General features: G+C 36.1%; 1 protein-coding gene across 1 annotated transcript in view; it reads left to right on the top strand.

Moving 5' to 3' along the window:
* Nucleotides 1-593: 593 nt before the first annotated feature.
* The window catches only part of Topaz1 (testis and ovary specific TOPAZ 1), a 59,634-nt gene continuing 40,002 nt past the window's right edge, over nt 594-20,225 (top strand). The window contains exons 1-6 of the mRNA XM_047532302.1: nt 594-924; nt 1,401-3,801; nt 8,953-9,014; nt 9,659-9,783; nt 16,129-16,193; nt 18,786-18,922. Coding sequence (XP_047388258.1) covers nt 594-924; nt 1,401-3,801; nt 8,953-9,014; nt 9,659-9,783; nt 16,129-16,193; nt 18,786-18,922 — 3,121 coding nt within the window. The remainder of the gene's footprint in view (nt 925-1,400; nt 3,802-8,952; nt 9,015-9,658; nt 9,784-16,128; nt 16,194-18,785; nt 18,923-20,225) is intronic.

The raw sequence follows: 20,225 nt of genomic DNA, 5'->3' as shown, positions 1-20,225 counted from the left end.
AAAGGGGTCCACAAATGGTCAAGCTGGGGAATGTCGGGTTCCCCTCTCATTTGGGGGTATCCACAAACGGGTGCAACCTTGAGTGGAAAGACAAGTTATTGTTCTGAGTCTGAGTGCCTCTAGAAGATCCAGGTGTATTTATGGACAGGAAGTTGGAAAGGCCCCAGAGGACAAGGTTGTGCAGTTCCTGTGTTGTGAGAGCAGCCAAGGCACCAGAAGCAGCATAGGAGCCTAGGACAGTCTCGGAAGTCCTGATCTCGTGGAAGAGGCGAAGCGGCTGGTGGGCGCCCGCTCAGCAACCTGCGCAGCAATGCCACTGATGGGGCCGCAGCCACCCTGGGGCGCCGCGAGGAGCCCTCCTAACGCGAGCTCCATGAGCGGGCCTCGCGCGCCACTGCCGGTTGAGCGCACGGCGTCCACCGGCTCAGCACCAGATGCTTCTTCCGCTTCCGGCCACGGTCCCTTGGGACCTATTCCACTTCCGACGCGCGGGGCAGGGCGGGAGCTACGGGCGGCGAGCGAGCGGCGGGAGCAGCCCTCGCGAGGCGGGTGGGCTCTTGCTAGCCCAGCCGGCAGGCAAGCGGCCCATGCGGATGCGGCGGCCGTCGCCCCGAGGCCCCACGACGGCCCCGGGACGTGAAAGCGAAGCACGAGGCCCGAGAAAGCGAGGCCGTGGGCTCGGCGAGGCAGGAGGCTGCGGCCTTGAGACCAGGGGGCGCGAGGAGAGCAGGCAGAAGAGGAGAATGGTAGCCCGGGCTTCTGGGAGAGCAGAGGTGGAAAATGACCAAGCAGGAGAGGTTTCCAGGGCTGGGAAGGCCGGGAGGCGGCGAGGAGAGGGGCCACGGTGCTCTCTGGGCCCGCCCGACCGTCAGGACGTAGAAGCAGTGAAGGAGGCGGAGCTCCCCTTGCAGTCCGGAAGACACAGTAAGAAAGCTCTCCCAGGTCACACCTTCTCCATCCTTTGTACCTAGGCCTGCTCCACCTCTATTACTAGTCTTAAGTTTTCATCCACGTGGTGTCTTCTCATGCACATGGTTGACCAAGAGGGGTGGTGGGAAAGGTTTTTTGTTTTGTTTTTTGTTTTTTCTTCCTTACAAGGTATTTGCCCATTTAGGAGCCCTTGGTTAGAATTACTATAGAAGGAATTCCTACTATTGATCCATTTTTGGCTAGTGTGAAATGATAAGAGTTTTTCAACTGCCTTAGAATTCATACAGGTTTATATGTAAATCCTTAACAGAAATTAGGTCTTTCATTTTTTAAGTGTATATTTCCATATACTATTCATGGAAATAAAAATAAAAATGGATGGCTTCACAATTTTTTATGTAAAGTTTTATTGCTCATTCCTCCTCCATTGTAAAATGTTTTCTGGTATGTTTTTTGTTGTTTTTGATCAGCCAAGGAAAAACGAAAAGTTACCGAAGCCTCAAGTGGTGATTCACAGCCAGGGATTGACCTGGTAAGAAAGGAATCATTAACCACTTCGGAATCTTTCCAAACAGTGGAATGCAGTGAATTTCAAAGTATGGCTTTATTGCAGTCTTTGGCTAAGGAAGGTTTGGTAGAAGGTATTAAAAGAAGAATTCAAATTAAAAAACATAAAAGTTTAGAAAGTCCACCTCTCAAAATAACAGAAAATGAGGCTGCACAAAATATTAAGGTTGAATTCCAAGATGAACTGTTCAAGAATACTTCAGAATATTCTTGTAACAGCTTGTCACCTGGAGTAGAAAATAATTTCATTTTAAAATTGCATGATTGCAATTGTTTTCCCCATTCCAAGGATTGTTATAGTGAAAATATCTTTGCACATAAACCTGATGGTGGATGTACACATGTAGCAGAAAATTCCTCAAAGAAAGAAAGCCTTAGGAATCCTGTAGAGAAAAGTGACACAAATAGTATTCATACACTCTTACAAACTGAAGAAAATTTAATGGGAGTAAATAACTTACTGCTTGAAGAAAGTGATTTATACCAAAGTAAAAATAATGGTTTACTGTCCTGCTTTCAAAGTGAAAAGTATTTGTCAGAGGAGAGCAATGGTGGAAGAAAACCCAGAAAAAAGATGAAGTTGTCTGATAAAGAACCAGTTACTGAGATGGATTTCTCTAATGTGTCTAACAGATCTGAGTTGGTATTGCAAGAAAATCAAATGAGTACAGATGGAAAAGAAGCAGAGACATTAGAGGCAAACAAAAGTCCTTTAAAAGGGTTTAATATACTCTCTCCTATGAATCATTTATTAAGTCTCCCAGAAACTGTAGGGAAAAAACCAAGTCCTGGACATCATGTAAATACTATGTTTCAGAAAACCCTTGAACCATTTTTGAATGAAACAAAGACTGCTTCAGAGTCCCTAGATTGTAAAAATTTGGAACCCAAAGAGTATTTTAAATCAATGACAAGCTCTATGTTGAAATCGCCTAGTGATAACCATCATATTGAAAAGAGACCTTCAAGGGAAGATTTGAGAAATGAAGGTGAAGAATCAAAGGTAAGCTGTCGCAGAACAACACCAATGACTGGTAAAAGAATTTGGCCTTATTATTCATGTGCTAGAATATCTGCCCAGTGTTGGAAAAAGGCTTCCTTGCCAGACTCAAATTACTTATTTCCTGGATCTCAGGAAAATTTTGGGCAAGGTGATTTCCTTAAACATCAAACAAACCAAACTCACTTAACTGACTCCAAATTTTTGTTACAAAGTTTGACAGAAAACAACATTGAATCCTCGGCTAAAGAAAAACTGCATTCTAATTTAAATTGTTTGTCTTCGGTTTCTCCAGAACCTACTTTGGTTATAAAGGAATCTGTAATCAAGAATGATAAAAAGATAAAGTCAGAGGAACTGAGCAGAAGTGAGTCGGAGGTAGTTTCTAATACAACTGAAGATACTCAGTTAACTAATGTGATTCAGAGCTTAACAGGAAATAAAAAAAGAGGGAATTTAACAAAACTTAATTTGACAGTGACTTCCCAGGATGGCCAGGAAGTAAATAACTCTGCAAGCAAAACTATTCCTCGCAAAACCTGCATTGCTAAGCAAACACTTGTGGTTCCAGATTTGGTTAAAATATTGAACACAGGACGGCTGACTAATTTTAAAATTCCTTTACTTAAGAATAAGACAGAAAAAAAAATAAATGCCAAGTCATCAGAGAGAGCTTATAGTCCCCTAAAACTTCTTGACAGTTTATCTGACTCGGAGGTAAAACACAATAGGAATAAAAATGTCTCCACAGCAACTTCAGAACGTCAGTCTTTGAGGATACAAAATAGTGTGACTCCAGGGCAAGCTAGTTCTGATTCATTCTACAATAAGAATCCCTGTAGTATTTCTCCAGGCTTCGCAAAGCAAGGTGTTGATGATAAACCATCCAATTATATCTCTGAACCAGGAAATATTGTTTCTAATAAGGAACCTGTTTCTTTCATGATTGAAAATAATACTTTTTCTTGCTGTCCTGGGTTTATAGAGGAAAGTTCATTCTGCTCTAAGGAACAAGAAGCATTTGAACCAATTTCCTCTGACGTTAGTGGTAGAAAAATGACTAAGAGCATTTCAGAAATCAAAGTGGAGTTTCCAGATATTCTTAAGGCATATGAAGATGATGTTCTCTTAATTGATGTAATTCAAGATGACCCAGACCTCTTCGGAATCTCCAACGAAGGGGAACTGTCATCTGCTTCAGAGATCCCTAAGATAAACCAGGAGCCCAATGTTTCAGAAAAGCACCAATCAGCAGACTTGAAGCACTTGGAACTTCCAGAAAAAAACGAATCAGGTGATCTGAGGTATGCATGTTCACATGTGCCTTTTGGTGCAGATTGTTGGGGGTTTCAGAAGCGTACTGTGCTCTTGGTGTCACTGATATATTCAGTGATCATGGAAGCTGTTATTTAACACAATTATTTAATAAATGTAATATATCACTGCTGACACCTGAAAATGTAATGTGCCAAACAAGAGTTCAAACAATGGACATATATATATCTTGGAAAATAAATATAGAACAGATCAGCTTTTAAAATCTAAAAAGATGGGTTTATAAAGTGGCTTTTGAAATTAGTCTTTCAAACATCAGTTGAGTTTTGTTTCTTTTGTTTTGTTTGGTTTTTTTTTTTTTTTTTTTTTTTTTCCTTCTGCAGTACTGGAGAGCTAGACCCATGGTGCTCTACCACTGAGCTATGTCCCCAGCCATTTTATTTATTTTGACACAGATGCCCATGCTGACCTCAAACTTGTAATCCTACCTTAGCCTCATGAGCAGCTGGGATTACAGGTGTGCCTTGCCAGGCTCATAGTCTTTATTATAAAGTATAGATAAATTTTAATCTTAATCAGATTACTTAAGATTGGTGCTGTATATTTTAATCAATCTTCTGTGGCCTCCTTGTCAAATTAAAAAATTCATTTTTCAGAACAGATGCTGTGGAAATTATTTGAGGCAATTAGATCTTGAAAGTAGAATCAGATTTAATATTCAGAACAATTTTTTCATGGTTTTACTTTTAAAGCAATTGTTTTAAATTATCATTTTTGCCCCCAAATAGGACAAGTTTGCCTAGGGCAACTTGAATTAAGTCAAGTAGTAATTAACCTTCATGCTCAGGAACTTCAGTTTTGGGCCAACCAGAGTAGATTATGTAATAGTTTAGTAAAATGATATGGAATTATAATTCAAGCTTATTTATATTTGTACTTTATAATACTTGAATATTGGAATGTTTTGTGAACATATTCAAAAGTAAATATGAGAACTTTCCACTAAGATTTGGTCACACATGACTAAATTTATCATTTATAAATTTTTAGTTAGCTTGGAGTAATTATTGATGTTCTTAGTACTTGCAAGAGTTGTAGCTTGGAGCTGCTAAAAACAGACTTCTGGAAAGGAAATTGTCTACCATTGGACCGAAAATACAAGCCTACCATTTTCACCCAGACCTTGAGTACCCTTAGACCATCTATCCCCAGCATGGATCCATACTGGGCAAATTATTTGTCTCAAGTAATCAAGCCCACTTTCTTATAATCTAACATAATCCCAGTTTATTCCTTGGGAGATTGGCTTTGTAGAATAGATTTAGTTTTACCAAACCAAATGAAAAAGTTATACCAGAAGTAAAGATCATTCTTTTTCTTTTGTATTGAGTCTCCTTGCCTCCAGTGGCCCTTTCCATTGAATATCAGTGTTCTAATACAGATTTTTTTTACCCTTAATTTTAAGAACTAATGTTTAGTATCTACCTTGTCAGATATATTACTTATTTAGTAGAACAATTCTGAGGTTGAAATTCACCCTATTTTTATAATTAAAATAACTTTCCAAAGGACACTACTTCTAAGTGTCTGAGCTATATCACTCTACAAATTGCCATAGAACAATATTTTACTTTTGATCCCTTTTCTTTTCCTCCTCTCCAAACTAGTACATGGGATAATGTAAAGAAGCATTATTCTGGCTTTTTTTTTCTCATTCAGGCCACGTGAACCGTACTTTTTGTCTTTGCTGAAAAAACAGTATTATACTAAATAAAGCTTGTTTATGTAATCAGGAGACCTATCACTGCACAGCATGTCATCAAGCCAGGGAACCTCTGGTCCAATAAATTGAATACTGTAACATTTCTCTATGGTCACTACTTTCTGCAAAATATTCTAATATTTGCTGCCATCCTATTTAGAAATAGAATATATGCATATATGAATAGATGAATCCTGACTACAGTTGGCTAGTTAGCATCTCAAAAAGAGGCAATGACCTTCTTAGGTTCCCCCCACCCCCGCATTCGTTTTCAAAATCTTTCTTCTAGTAATCCTTCTAACAGTCATCTTCAAACCTGTTTATCAGTTATCCAGAGTAATTATATATTTTATATTACAATCTAGTACATACTTAAAAATATGTGAAACAGTGTTTACAAAAACTATTTTTCTCAGTACAAGTGGTGTGATTTCAAGTTTTGTATTTGTTTCATTTACATAAAAATCTGGAATTTACCCAACTTGAATAATGCTGTGGTAGAGGATAAACATGTAATCTGTAGAGATCTTCAAAGTCAGTTTAAGCCTCATTCCGTTTTTTTGGCTTGGTTTTTTTTTTTTTTTGTTTTGTTTTGTGTTTTTGGTTTTGTTTTTATAACTTTATTTTAGTTTTGTATGTGGTGCTGAAGATCAAACCCAGGGCCTCATGTATGCTAGGCAAGTGCTCTACCACTGAGCCACAATTTCAGCCCTCATTCCTTTTTTTATTTTATTTTATTTTATTTTTATTTATTTTTTTATTATAAACAGATGGGTGACAAGAATGGAAGTAGGAAGGCCTGTCATTCCTCTTTTTGTTTTGCTTAGGTCTTCTCTTCCTTCTCTTATTTCTGTAGTCTCATCCAAGCCTGTTTTCTTTCCTTTTCTGCTTCTAATCTTTATTCCTTTTCCCATTCCATCAGTTCAGAACTTTCACTCCACTGATGCAGAAGTGCAAAATATTTCTGCAGATTACAATTTTGCTCACTTTGTAAATTTATATGAATTTAACTATTTGTATCTCGAATTCAAAACAAAACTACTAAAGAGTGAACTACCTAAGAGTGTCATATGCAACTTTTATCTTTGGTATAACTTAGCTATATAGGTAAACAGTTTCTCAAAGTATGCTAACAATATTATAAATAGTATCTTAATACAAAATTAAAGCAGTATACTTGCTATACCTACTTATGAATAGAACTTTTGGGATAATTGGAAGCTACTGAAGCATCCCTTAGTTCTCTTTTAGAGTCACATAATTTTTTTCTTTATATTACTCTAATATCTCCTCTCCATTCTCACTGCCACTTTATTAATTATCTTTAGATGATTGTAATCTCCTAGTTAATCTTTGTGAACTGTCTTAATATATCATCTGCCATAGTGATATTCTCAAATAGATTTGTTTGGAATGCCTCAACTGTCTTTGAGCCACCTGAAGATACTGTGAATTGTTTGGCATGTTTTTTAATTTTTTTTAAAGACTTTTGGATCTGCATATTCCCTCTTTGGCTATGATATTGGAGAGAAGGAAGAGGGTGAGAGGCTTATGAGAAAGATGGCAAGCAGCTCACTGTTTCTACAATATGCCATATACTTACCTATTTTGATTCTTTTGCGTGTTTATTTGAAAGTCTTTTTTTTTTTTTTTTTTTTCCTTCAGTTAGCCATCAGATCACATCAAAGATGTTGTTCCAGGGCTTTGTTCCAATTATTATGTCTGCTTGTATGTGAACCTCACTCAGTATTAGGAATTGCTAGAAAGGAAAGGGGCATCTTCATTTGCATCTCCCTCTTGTCTGTGTCTCTGCAAGGAATATGTGAGATGCTGCCTTTATAGAAAGTATAGTACAGATACATAGGGTCTTGCCCTCACAGGGCTTTTAGTCTGTCAAGGGAGGCAAACAATTAAGTATGATAAAATATAGAAGTGCAAGATCTCAAAGCCTTCTCAGTGAAAGTGTAGACACTCTGTTATGAAGGACTTTAAAAGTAAAATGACCATAAAATACATCTTAATCTCAACTTTTGAGAGGCAAATGGGGAGCTATTAGTATGCCAGGACTACAGGTGTGAACATACCAACCTAGGCAAACTAGAATTTTGAACTTTAAGTATATAACAGTTCACTGAAGGACTAAAGAGAAGTTGATCATTTTACACTTAAAAAATCCATCATAACCTTGGTGTCAAGAATAATTGTCAAGGAACTATTGTAATAATTAGACCAAAAGTACATGGTAACTTCAAACAAGTACAAATGGATGAGAGAGGTTTAGAAAATGAAGACTGAATCAGGTGGTGGAGAGGCAGAAGAGGAGATAGATGATACCTGGTTTCTCTCAGAAGGGCCTTAACTTTTCTGATGCAGAGGGGCAGGATTGAGGAGATCTGATTTAGAGATTTTGAGTTGGAGGCCTTTGTGATGCTTAAATGAAATCATTCTAGTAGACATCTCGATGGAAGTCATTAGAGGCCCGAGTTGAGGAAAGAGATTTTTATATATAGTGTTTTGTTTGTATTTTCCCATCCTTTAAACTGTACTTCTGATTCAAGGGTTTATGTTGGGGAGAGAAAACATATTTTCCAAAGACTTCAAAGAAAAATGAATGCACAATGTTTTTAGTTTTTCTTTCTTGGCTAAGAATCCTGAACCACTGAGCCATTTAGAGCTACAGGTAATACTTAACTAAAATCATTTATGAAATGAACAAATTATAGATATTCATATTTTATTCTTTGTATTTTCATTAATGTAAGTTTTTGTCTTTTAAAAAAAAAAAAACAATATTTACTAGTCTTCTGTATTTGAATGACTCCTGTATGTGTAGTTTTCATTTGTTAAGGCCATTAAATGTGAAAATAGTTACCCTGTGGGGAGGTGTTAGTCTCATTTTATAGATATCTTTAGACTTGAAAGAAGTTTAGTACTTTGGGCACAGTTTAGACAGAAATGACAAAACGGTATTTGAACCCAGGTTGGTCTATGATTTCCATAGCCTTAACTTCTAGGTTGCAAGTTGCCTTTAAGAGATGACAGCAGCAAGAACTCAAACTGCTCTCAAACCATCTTCCTTTTATGCTAGTAAATGACATACATATATGTGCTTGAGAGTAGAAGTTGAGCATTCCTTTATGGATGTAATATTTTAAAATTTTTTAAATTCTTTGTCTTGTCTGGTTCTTAGTGATACAGTGGGACTGGCAGCACTTCCTAACAATTGAGGTGTATGTGGGTAAAGAGCCAAGTGAGTAATTTGTGCAAATGTGCTGGGTCCTGAATACCAGTATATTATTCTGTCCTGAGAACTTGATTGTGTTCAGCAACTGCTAGAGCTAGTATTATGTAGTTTTTAGAGAAGTGGATAGTTCTACTTAGAATGTTACAATGTTTAAGCTCTGTTTGCTTATAATAGAGAACTACCTGTACTGGACCCTGGAATAACAAAGTTGGAGATCTCTTCTTCCCTGACAGCAGGTAAAATTTGCTTCCTCTCCTGCAAAATAAGCTATATTGAAGCGTCTATATCTCCATTCAGGCCGAATCAAAATGGATTATTTAGAAAAGGAAGCTTTTCATTTTAGAATTTGCTAATCTTATGTTTTATAGTTCATCAGTTTTTCTCAGTTTTGAATTGACTAGTGGTGGCAGGCTAAATTTGGAGATTTGATTTACTAAAAAATTTAGTTATGCTTTATCTCCAAAAGATAATTTAGCTCAGTAATTTTGTAGTCTTTTTTTTTTAAATTGAAGTATATATTTCAGGTTTATTACATTGTAAATCTGTCATTAAAAATTCATAATTAACAGCTAATCATAAATTTAAATAGCTGAATCTTTGCAGACTTATAACAATGCAAGAGTTAATTCTACTTTGACTTTCAAGTTTCAAATATTTGTGAATAGGTGGACATAATTAGAAGATTGTTAAATATCTTACTGTTGATGCTTTTTGTAACATGCTCTAGTTATTTTGGTAAAAGGAGGGAATTATGTAATTGGCTGAAAACTGTACTTAATATTTGTCATGTTAGATCTTAAGAGCCTCTAAATTCTGTCATTTTCTAGAACATTGTTTGAACAACTTAAAGTTTCTATAGTTGAATACTATTCCTTTTCAGCAAATAAGATAGAACATGATTCCAAAGGTGCAATCATTTCCTTAGAAGTTACTAATGAGACCACTGAAAATGAAAAACTGGAAGACCTCAATGAACAAATAAGAGGTTCAGACTTGGATGAAAAGGTACTAGGGAATCTTTTGCATGTTCTTATTTCTTGGTCTTAATATGAATTTCTGCATTATTTAACAGTGCTATCAGGTGACAAGTGTAACTACTTTTGAATAAAATAATCTCATCATTCTGGCTGTGGAATATACTCTTAAAGCTTTCTGTAAGCATAGCATAGACAAAATTTCTATTATCTGAGAAAAACGATGTCCCATTTAATTACATATTAAGCATTTTAGTCTGCTAAAGCTCATCATAAACATAATGTCTTAGTAAATATTATGTATTTTCCTACCTTGTTAAACACAAACTACTGACTATTGAAATTTTTCTTGAAATTGTTGAATATCATAGTACTTGAAGGCCATGAATGTTGTTCAACTACAGATATAGAAGACCCAAGAATTGGAGCTGAACCTGTCTTAATGCCGTACCACTGATGTATGAAAATTTTGGTATCCAGTTTTCAAATTTTCTGCCAGAAAATGCGTAATTATTTAAGGCTCTTTCATAATTTAATTGACTCCTAAACAACTGTTTCATATTTTTTTTCTTTCCCCTTAAACTTTTATTTCATCCTCACTACTGATAACCTTGTTTGTTTCCTACTTCACCAAGAAAACTGAAATAATTGGAAAAGAATAGCCTAAGTTCCTACTAGTACATTAAATTGCCTACCTGCATCTGCTCCTAAATGCTAGCTTTTGTTAATGGATGAACTAACCAATTACAGTTCCCTCTACCTCCATTAGATTCCATCTCTTCCCTATCTTAAAATACTACTGCAGATTCTCCCTTCACTTCTGAATCATTCTCAACATATAAACATGGTTTTCTCCCATCTTTTAATAAAATGAAACTAAACAACACCCCTTTTAATGGTCCATTGACCTTTTTAGCAGTCTCAGAAAGCTCCTCTATGCCCATTATCTGTTTCTGTTTGCCAGTTTCCTTAAAAGGAGAACTTGGCAAACATATTTACCCTCATACCTCCTCCAGGACTACCCTTCTTAAACTCTCCAGTGATATCCTTGTTACTGAATCCAATGGGCATTTCTCAGTATCACTTGCCCAGTTTGCTCTCTACATTGTCTGCCACTTGTAACATACTTATCCAGTTTGCTCTCTACTTTATCTGTCATTTCTCAGTTAGCTTTGCTGGTTACTGATGATCTCCCTGACCTCTGTGTATGTTGGAGTGACTTGGAGCCCAAACCATAAATCTGTTCTTTGTTTCTATCTAGATTTACTTCCTAAGTAGTCTCATACATTTTTATTGCATTAAATGCTATTTATGTACTAAGACTCTTAAATTTATAGCCCAAACTTCTAAACTACAGACCTCTGTTGCCTCCTTGGTTTTGCCACTTAGATATCCAGTTAGTCATTTTAACCTTAACATCAAAAATGGAACTTAGGCTATTATATCCCCGATCCTCCACAAACTGAGTTCTCCTATAACATCCTTCTTTGTTTGTTGTATCTCCATTCTTTTTAATTGCCCAGGTCCCAAACCTTGGATATCCTTACTTTCTTTAGTTCTCACTCCATATCCAGACTATAATGAAATCCTGCTGGCTTTATAGTCACACAGAGTCTAGAAACAGTCCACTTTTTCTTACTCCATCAACACTAGATAGGTCCAGATCAGTTTCTTCTCTTGCCTAAATTATTGCAGTAGCTTCCTAATAGATCTCCTGCTTCTAATCTTGCCCTTTTGGTAGTTTATTCTCGCTATAACATGTTTGACCTTTGCATTCTTGTGCTTTAAACTCTCCAAAGACTTCTAATGCCATTCATAGTCAAAACCAAAATCCTTTCCATGACTTACAAGGCCCTGTATCTGTACTCTGAACTTCTTTATGACCTCATCACTTCTCCAGTTTTTCTCTCCTTTTCCATTGAGCTTTGGGCCCCATTATCCCCCTTGTTGTTCTTGAAACATAGCAGGCCTTCTACTTCAAGGCCTTTCTCCTTGCCATTTAATATGCCAGGCATGCTCTGCCCCAGAAAACAGTATGGCTGACTTATTTCTTTCAGGTCTTTACTCATACTTCCTACTTTTAAGGAGACCTTCCCTAGCCATCTGACCTAAAATTCCAATTTGCTCCCCTCTCCCATTTCATATCTCCCTTTCTTGCATTTATCATGATCTAACATACTTCAGGATAAGTATTCCTTATCCAAAAGGCTCAGGACCAGAAATGTTTTCAGATTTGAGTTTTTCTGATAATTAGAACATTTTCATAGATCCTACCAGTTGAGTATGCCTAATTCAGAAATCCAAAATCTGAAATTCAGTAAACTCAAAGTTGTGGGTTTTGTTTTTGTTTTTAGTATCACATGGGTAACTCAAAAATTTTAAATTTAAATTTTAGAGCATTTTGAATTTCAGATTTTCAGATCAGGTATGACCAACCTATATACATTTATGTATTTGTCACCTCTTGCCAGAATAAAACTAAATGAAGACAAAGGTTTTTGTCCATTTAATTTACTACTAAATCTCTAGCTCTTAGGGCAGTGGTTGATTAATGACAACTAATTGTTGAATGAATAGGCAATAATGAACTTCATTTGAAAATCTTTAGGTGTTAGAAATATCATGTAATAAGAAAGAAAACTCAAAGCACTTGCTTAATAATTTGATAATAGACAATGTATATTGAACTTAATGTCAGCTGACATTGCCAAACACCTAGCATTCATTATCAGATTTTTATCCCTATAATGAAATACTGTTTGGGAATCTCCAAGACTACCCTTGGGTACAGTGATGTGCCAGAACTTAGAGGTCAACAAATCTGTCAGATTCATGGTTACAGTGTAATACAGCAAAAGAATACGTATTATATCAGCAAAGTGGGGAGGCATGTAAGGCAGTGTCCAGGAGATGCTAGGCACAAGCTTGTAGTTGTCCTCTCCCTATGGAGTAGTATAGAGTGTGTACTTCTCCCTAAGACTACATATGCCAACACACGTGGAGTATTGTCAGTCAGAGATGCTCACTTGAGCCTTAGTGTTGGAGTTTCTGTTGGTCATCATAAGGATATGACTGACCTGTCAGTGCTAAGTCCCACCAGAGGTCTCAGGATCCAAGCTCCCTATAATAAATCACATTGTTAGCACAGACTATCTGGCATGGTCCCAGACCCCCAAATAGAGATACACTTACCAGGTAAGACATTCCAAGGACTTTGAAAGTTACTTCTCAGAAGCAGGTCTAAGGGTCAAACCTTTTACATGAGGGGGTATGGATAAACCAGATGTGCTATGTGAATCCTTCATTGTACATGCGATATAAAATACAATTTCCTTTTATGAATGACATAGGTTATTCCTAGCCAACCCTTCCAAGCTGTAAAACATTAAATAGAGTATTATTTATTACACTGATTTTTTTTATTTTTTTAAAGAACCAGTTTTTGGTTTTACTCATTTTCCCTTTTGCCTTCTCTGTTTCATTAATTCATGCTCCTTAATTTTTTCTGCTTATTTTGGGCTTAAATTGCTTTTTTTGTGGTTTCTTAAAACTGCAGCAGAGGTCATTGACTTGAAACACTTTGCTAAGTGAGGCACTTAGCACTATAAATTAGCACTATAAATTTATCCACAAGTACTGCTTTCAGCATACCACTTTAAAAAAAAAAAAAAACTGTAGATTCACATGCAGTAAGAAACAAATCTCATGAACCTTTTACCTAGCTTTTTCCCAGTGGTCATATTGCAAAACTGTACTACAATATGAAACTAGAATATGGACAGTAATAAGTCAAGATGCAGAACATTTCTGTTGGCCAAAAGGGGATCCCTTGTGTTGCCCTTTTTTAGCCACACCAATTTCCTTCCCTCCTGCCCTCCCAACCCCTTGACAATCACTAATCTGTTCTCCATTTCTACAACTATTTCTAGAATGCTGTATAGATGGAATCATTCAGTATGTAACATCCTCAATTTTTTTCTCCCAGGGTATTATACATTCAGGATATTGCATGCATCGATAGTTTATCTTACTACTTAGTACTATTCCATGGTATAGGTGTACCACTTTGAGCTCTTCTATTCATTGAAGGACATCTAGGTTGTAGCTGGTTTGGGTCTATTCCAAATAAAGTTGCTATCTATAAATGTTCACATGCAGGTTTTGGTGCATACTTAAAAGTTTTCATTTCTTTGGGCTAAATGGGCTATATTTGCTTTATGGTAGTTGCATGCTTAGGTCTTAACTTGAGTGAATTCAACTTCTGTTACTGCCTGTGGTTTGAGAGGCATTTTGAAATATTTGTTCAGTTCTTTTAGTCTTAGCTGGATGTTTGGAGTCTACATAGCTACAATTCGGGGACCAACAAGATTGGATCTGTTTATAATTAGATTTGGGGGCTTCATCTTTCAGGCTCTCTCCTTTTCAGGATTTCCATCATTGCTTTTCAGTTTATAACTTTGCCCTTAATTCTGTCTTCTGATTGTATTGTTTTTCATGCCAGTATGGCAAACTCTTAGTCTCCTGAAATGGTTCCAATTAGGGCCTGCTTTGGGGAATGCAGCCAGAAAAACAAGATACTTCTCCAGTACCCTCAAAGAGAGTTGAGTATAAACTTCCCTCCAGATTTTACTTGGCTTTTCATCTCTCCAGGGCTTTCAGGTATAGGTTTTAAAATTTTCTCCATATTTCAGTTTTCTGTAGAACGGTTAATCCAGTAAAGATACTCTGCCATTTCTCAGTCTATCTGTGGTACATTCTTCTAAATTTTCTGCAGATGGAAACATCTTTTTTCCTCTTACTAATATAAAATGGAGTTTTTTCCTTTCAATGTAATAATGCCATCCATGTTTTCCTTATTGTATTATTATCTACTACATTGATATACTTTAAGAAGTCCACCATTGATGGACATTTGGTTTGTTTACTTTTTTTCCTATTGAATATATATACATCCTTCAGAAGGAATTCTGCATATGTGTAAGCATTTTTTTTTTTTTTTTTTTGCGGTGCTGGGGATCGAACCCAGGGCCCTGTGCTTGTAAGGCAAGCACTTTACCAACTGAGCTATCTCCCCAGCCCTGTGCAAACATTTTTAAATTAATTGCTAGAATTGCCAAATTGCCTTACAAAGAGATAGCATTAACTTCAAACAATATCGAATGCCATTTTTCTCACCATATGCTCACCACGGTTTGTATTGGTTGGTTGACTTGAAGTACAGGGGATTGAACCCAGCACCTCAAGTGCTGAGCTGTATCCACAGACCTTTTTATTTTAAAACAGTCTTGGTAGGTTGCTTAGACTTTCCTCAAATTGGCGATCCTCCTACGATTGCCTTGGTGATTGCTTCCCAAGTAACTGGAATTACAGGTGTGCACCAAATTGCAGGCTTCACAACTCATTGACTTTTGTGTGTTTTGGGTTTTTGTCCATCTGTTTGATTTTACAAATGGCTCTGTTTTAGTTCTAATTTGCATTTCTCTTATGAGTCTAGTTAAGCATCTTTTATCATGTTTAAAAGCCATGTTACCTTTTTTCCTGTGAACTTCCTGCTTATGTTCCTTTGCCAGCTCTTTTTTCTGGGATTTCAATCTTATTTATAGGAATTTTTCATGTGTTGAATTCTTTTACGTAGTATTTTTTGATCCAGGAATGTTTATCTTTTCATTTGTTTTTCTGTTTTTGTTTTAATTTTGGTAGTGCTGGGGATCAAACCCAGGGCCTTGTGCATGCTAAACAAGTGCTCTCTGAGCTATACTCTTGGCCCCTAGCATGTATAGCTTTATTGTAATTAGAAATCATGTTTTCAAAAAAACTACTTCTGAAAATATTTTAAGTATAACTGTTGAAAACGCATTCAAAGCCAGGAGTGGTAGCTCATGCCTGTAATCCCAGCAACTGGGGAGACTAAGACAGGCGGATCTTTAAGTCCAAGGACAGCCACATCAACAGAGTGAGACCCAAAGTAACTTAGTAGGACTACCTCATAAAAAGCACCATTGGGTTTAATCCTTGGTATCACCAAAAATTTTTAAAGCCTTTAAATATTGCTAATGAAAAATTGTTTATAAATGCTACCTGCAAACAGAAATCACTCAACTTAATTTTTTTAATAAAACAAAACACAACCTTCGCTGTTGATAATAACTTGAAATAATGGCATATATATTTACACAGTAGCAAAAGCTGGAAAATGTGTTAATTTACATTAATTTTTCTCTTTTTAGTAGTAGAAATCAAGTGAATATTCAGTAAGTCTGTAGAATTGCTTTTCATTGTTGGCCATAATATGTTTAACACAATACATTCTAATCTGGTAAACTTCATAGTTTAATGTGTAATGTAAAGATACTTCTTGTCTACAATCTCTTCACAGTGTAGAGTTTCAGATAAGGCGACTAGTAGAGAAGAAAAAGGAAATATTTTTGAAGTTTGTAAAAGGTCTGTAACATAATTTCTAATAACTTTAAAATAGTCACCCACCTAATTAAAATTTGAGTATTTTCATTCTGTTATATATATACTTGAGCAACTGTGCCATAAGCGATATGTGGGTATGATTTAATTAATGTGTCAAATGTACCCAGATGTAAAGGATATTGTAAGTTGCTTTTGGGTCAGTAAGTTGTTTTGAGCCATTAAAATATTTTTGAGAAAAGCAGTGGTAAGATAAAAGGATGTATATATGATTTTCATGAAGTTAAGAATGGCTGAAATCAAAATAACACTGTATTTTGCAAATATTTCACGTGGGTGCAGTGATTAATACTGAGAGTTAACTGGAACATGTAAAACTACCAAGTTTAGAGTTGGAGGACCCCTTAGAAATCATCTGATCCATCCTCCACCCTCATTTTGCTGCTGAGGCAAGGCACTTCCAGGTCAGGAGATGAATATAATCAAGTCCTTTTATTCAGGCAGTGGTTTTCAAAGTGATTCTTGGCACAGCAGTATCTTGTGGGAACTTGTCAGAAATGGAATTATTGGGTCCCACCCCAGATAATAAATCAGAAAGTCTGAGGACGGGCCCATCATTCTGTGTGCAACAGGAGCTCATCCTGATGTGTGTGCAAGTTTGAGAACTACTGTGTTAAGGGCAAGTGTAGGTGGTAATTAGATTGGCATTGAAGTCCAACATGGTTCATGACCATTTGGAAATTTTAAAGGGAAAAGTAACAAGGTTGTTTTCCTAATGAAAGAATTTTGCTTACAAACTAGTAGTATTGTAGTGTGTAAAGGGTTATCATGAATTTGGCTGTACCATAATTCAGCAGTGTGAGTAACATAGGGCAAATTAGTACATCACACTGGACTTTAGTCACCCAATCAAAAATAAGAGGATTTTCTAGATAATCTCTTCCATCTATAAAATTTCATAATTTGTCACTACTTTTGTTTTATTTGGGATGGGGAATGTTGACTAACTTACTGACATCCCAAGTTCCAGAGAGAAATGAGTATCTTTTTTTTGCCATGCTGGGGATTAAACCCAGGGCCTTGTGCTTGCAAGGCAAGCACTCTACCAACTAAGCTATCTCCCCAGCCCAGAAATGAGTATCTTTATTTTGTGAAAATTTTAAACTCCGTCAATGCTACTAAATTTCAACCAAGGATAAACCCCACTTCTTACTGTTTTCAGACCTCTGGCCCAGAAAATCCCTGCTGTAAAGGCTAATTATAATTGTTTTAAGGTTAAAATACTATAGTATCTGAATGTTGATGTCTTTCTCCTAAAAAGTAAATTAATTTGTGTGTACTAGTTCTCCTAGCCTAAGATATTTTGGTATATAACCTCCAGATTAATTAATTTATTTACTTATATTCTTTACAGACTGCATTTTAAACTGCATTTAACTGTTTTAAAGTTGTTTTAAATTAGCAAACCTAGAACAATAACATTTTTAATGCCCTGTCTTCAGCGGAAGCCCTCAAAGATGTACCTAGGCCTATTATACATACTTACCTTAAATAATTTAGAACAGTCCTCTTAAATAATTGAGTAGTTCATGGACCCACAGTGGATGCCTGAAACTGCAGGTATTACCAAACCCTCATGTAGCACACTTTTTCCTGTAGATACATACCTGTGATAAAGTTTAAATTTTAAACTAGGAATAGTAAGAGATTAGTAATAACTAATGATAGAATAATTATAGCAATATATTACAATAAAAATTACATGACTGAGTACAACTACTGGACTGTAATCACCCTTATGATATGAGATTACAGAATAAAATGTGAATGATAGGTTTTGTGATATAACATTAAGTTATCATGTAAGGGTTACTTGAATACAAGCAGTGCAGTATTGCCATAGTTCTTATACAGGATGTGTCTACTGAGTGACTAATGGGTGGGTAGCATATGCCCTGTGGACACAGGATGATTCATATCCTAGGCAAGACAAAAGGACAGGGCAAGATTTTGTCACACTTATGAACACTGTACAGTTTAAATCGTGAATTTTTTTCTGGAATTTTCCATTTAATGTTTTTGAACCACAGTTGACCATAGGTAACCAAAACCATGGAGAGCAAAATCTTGAGTAGGGGAGGACTACTGCAGCTCATTTCATTGAATTATCAATAGAATAATTAGATGGACTTTCCTGGATTAAAGTGCTAGCCTAGTTCCTCCTCAAACCTTTTATCTGACATGATAAAAAATATTTTGAGCCAGGCACAAAGTGATATAGTCCCAGTTAGGAGGCTGAAGTAAGAGCAACATAGCAAAACCCCCTCTCAAAAATTTTTTTCCTCTGGTTTTGACCATACCACCCTATTTCTACCCCACCTCAACAATTTAATAAGTATTGGTTTTCTGTTAGGTCAGGAACACCCTATTGAAAATATTGAAATATAACATGCAGTGTGTGTGTGTGTGTGTGTGTGTGTGTGTATACACATATATATACATATATATGTGTATGTATATATAATATATAGCATGTACATAGCACAAGGTTGTGTTATTTAGTGGGCTTTCATTATTTAAAAATTTAATTTCTGATTGTTTTTTCTGCTTATACAGCACAGATTCTAGAAAAGCAGAGATAATGACTGGTGACTGTCAATTAGCAGTACTGGCCCCCAAACCTCTGTGCTTATCATTGCCTCCTTTGAATCTGGGTAGTCAAGAAGACATAATACCGAAGCCCTGGGTGAATGGTAATACTTTTTAAATAAGATCCGGTTGGCTTTTTTTTTTTTTTTTTTAATTTTTATTGTAAACAAATGGGATACTTTTCCACTGAAAACAAAGACATAAGAGAAAAATAGAAACAAGTGTAGGATATGTTAAGATTAGAGGATTTATATACCTTTTCATTTAGTACTTTTGATAGGACAGTTTCAGAAATAACTATGATAGTGGTACTTACAAGTAAATTCAGAAAATACCTAAAATATTCACGTTTTAATTGTTTTAGAATTTTTCAAGTGTCTTTTTTCCCTGATAATTCTTACTGCTCTGAACAAAACAAGTTTCACTGAATAATGAATCTAGAAACTATAAAAAGTTGTGTAGCATACACCTAACTCTGCTAGACTTTCCCAGTACTAACTTCACGCTGCCTGGTGTTGGATGCTATAGCAGCAAACCTGCAGCAGGTATGTGTTTTATCTCAAAGTCTTTTAGTTTTCATAATACAAATTACAGCAAAACTATGCGGTAAAACTTCATCTTGTTCTAGATTATAACTGGATGCTACTAAAGTCAAATTTTTTAAAAAATCTAAAGTTTTTTTATTTTATCCTTAAAGAGTGTTTTAAAATTCCATTTTCCCCTTCAAAAGACCTCCACTATGGCATATGATGCCTGATGTATTGGTCATCTTGGGAACACCATAACAAAATACCAGATTGGTAGCTTAAACAATAGAAATGTGTTTCCTATAGTTCTGGAGACCAGAAGTCAAGATCAAGGTTCCAGCAGGGTTTACTTTCTGGTGAGAACCTTCTTTCGGGCTTGCAGAAGGTTACCTTCTTGCTTAGATTATGTATCCTTCCCCAAGTGTGTACAGGGAGAGATAGTGAGAGCTCTTTGTTCTTATAAGGACCCCCACTCTTATAATATCTTCTAAGTCATATGACTTAGGTTCTCTATAGAAGCAGTTAAGGTTAACTATCTCCAAATACAGTCACCTGGGCTTTAGTATGAGTTTGGCATGAAGCCCAGTTCAGCCCACAGCAGCACCTGGGTTTGAAGTATTCACCTTTAGAAAGATTTATAAAGGCTTTTAAACTTATCTGCAGCATTTAGTAAGCCTGAAACTCATCAGCATATAGTGAGCTTATAATTATAAATATAGGTCTAGAAATGCTTAAGGGAACTCAAGATCTAAAATCATTCTGTATTTCTTAGTAACACACATGGCAGTACAGTCTATAATTGTGCATGAATATTCCAAAGTGAAGCTTTAAAACATATAGCAATGATGATCTCCCCATTGTTATAAAGGGAATGCATAGT

This window comes from Sciurus carolinensis, chromosome 17, assembly GCF_902686445.1.
Source record: "Sciurus carolinensis chromosome 17, mSciCar1.2, whole genome shotgun sequence".
In the NCBI taxonomy this organism is placed as follows: Eukaryota; Metazoa; Chordata; class Mammalia; order Rodentia; family Sciuridae; genus Sciurus; species Sciurus carolinensis.
Note: the sequence above shows the minus strand (reverse complement) of the source record. Positions and strands in the feature narration are given on the sequence as shown.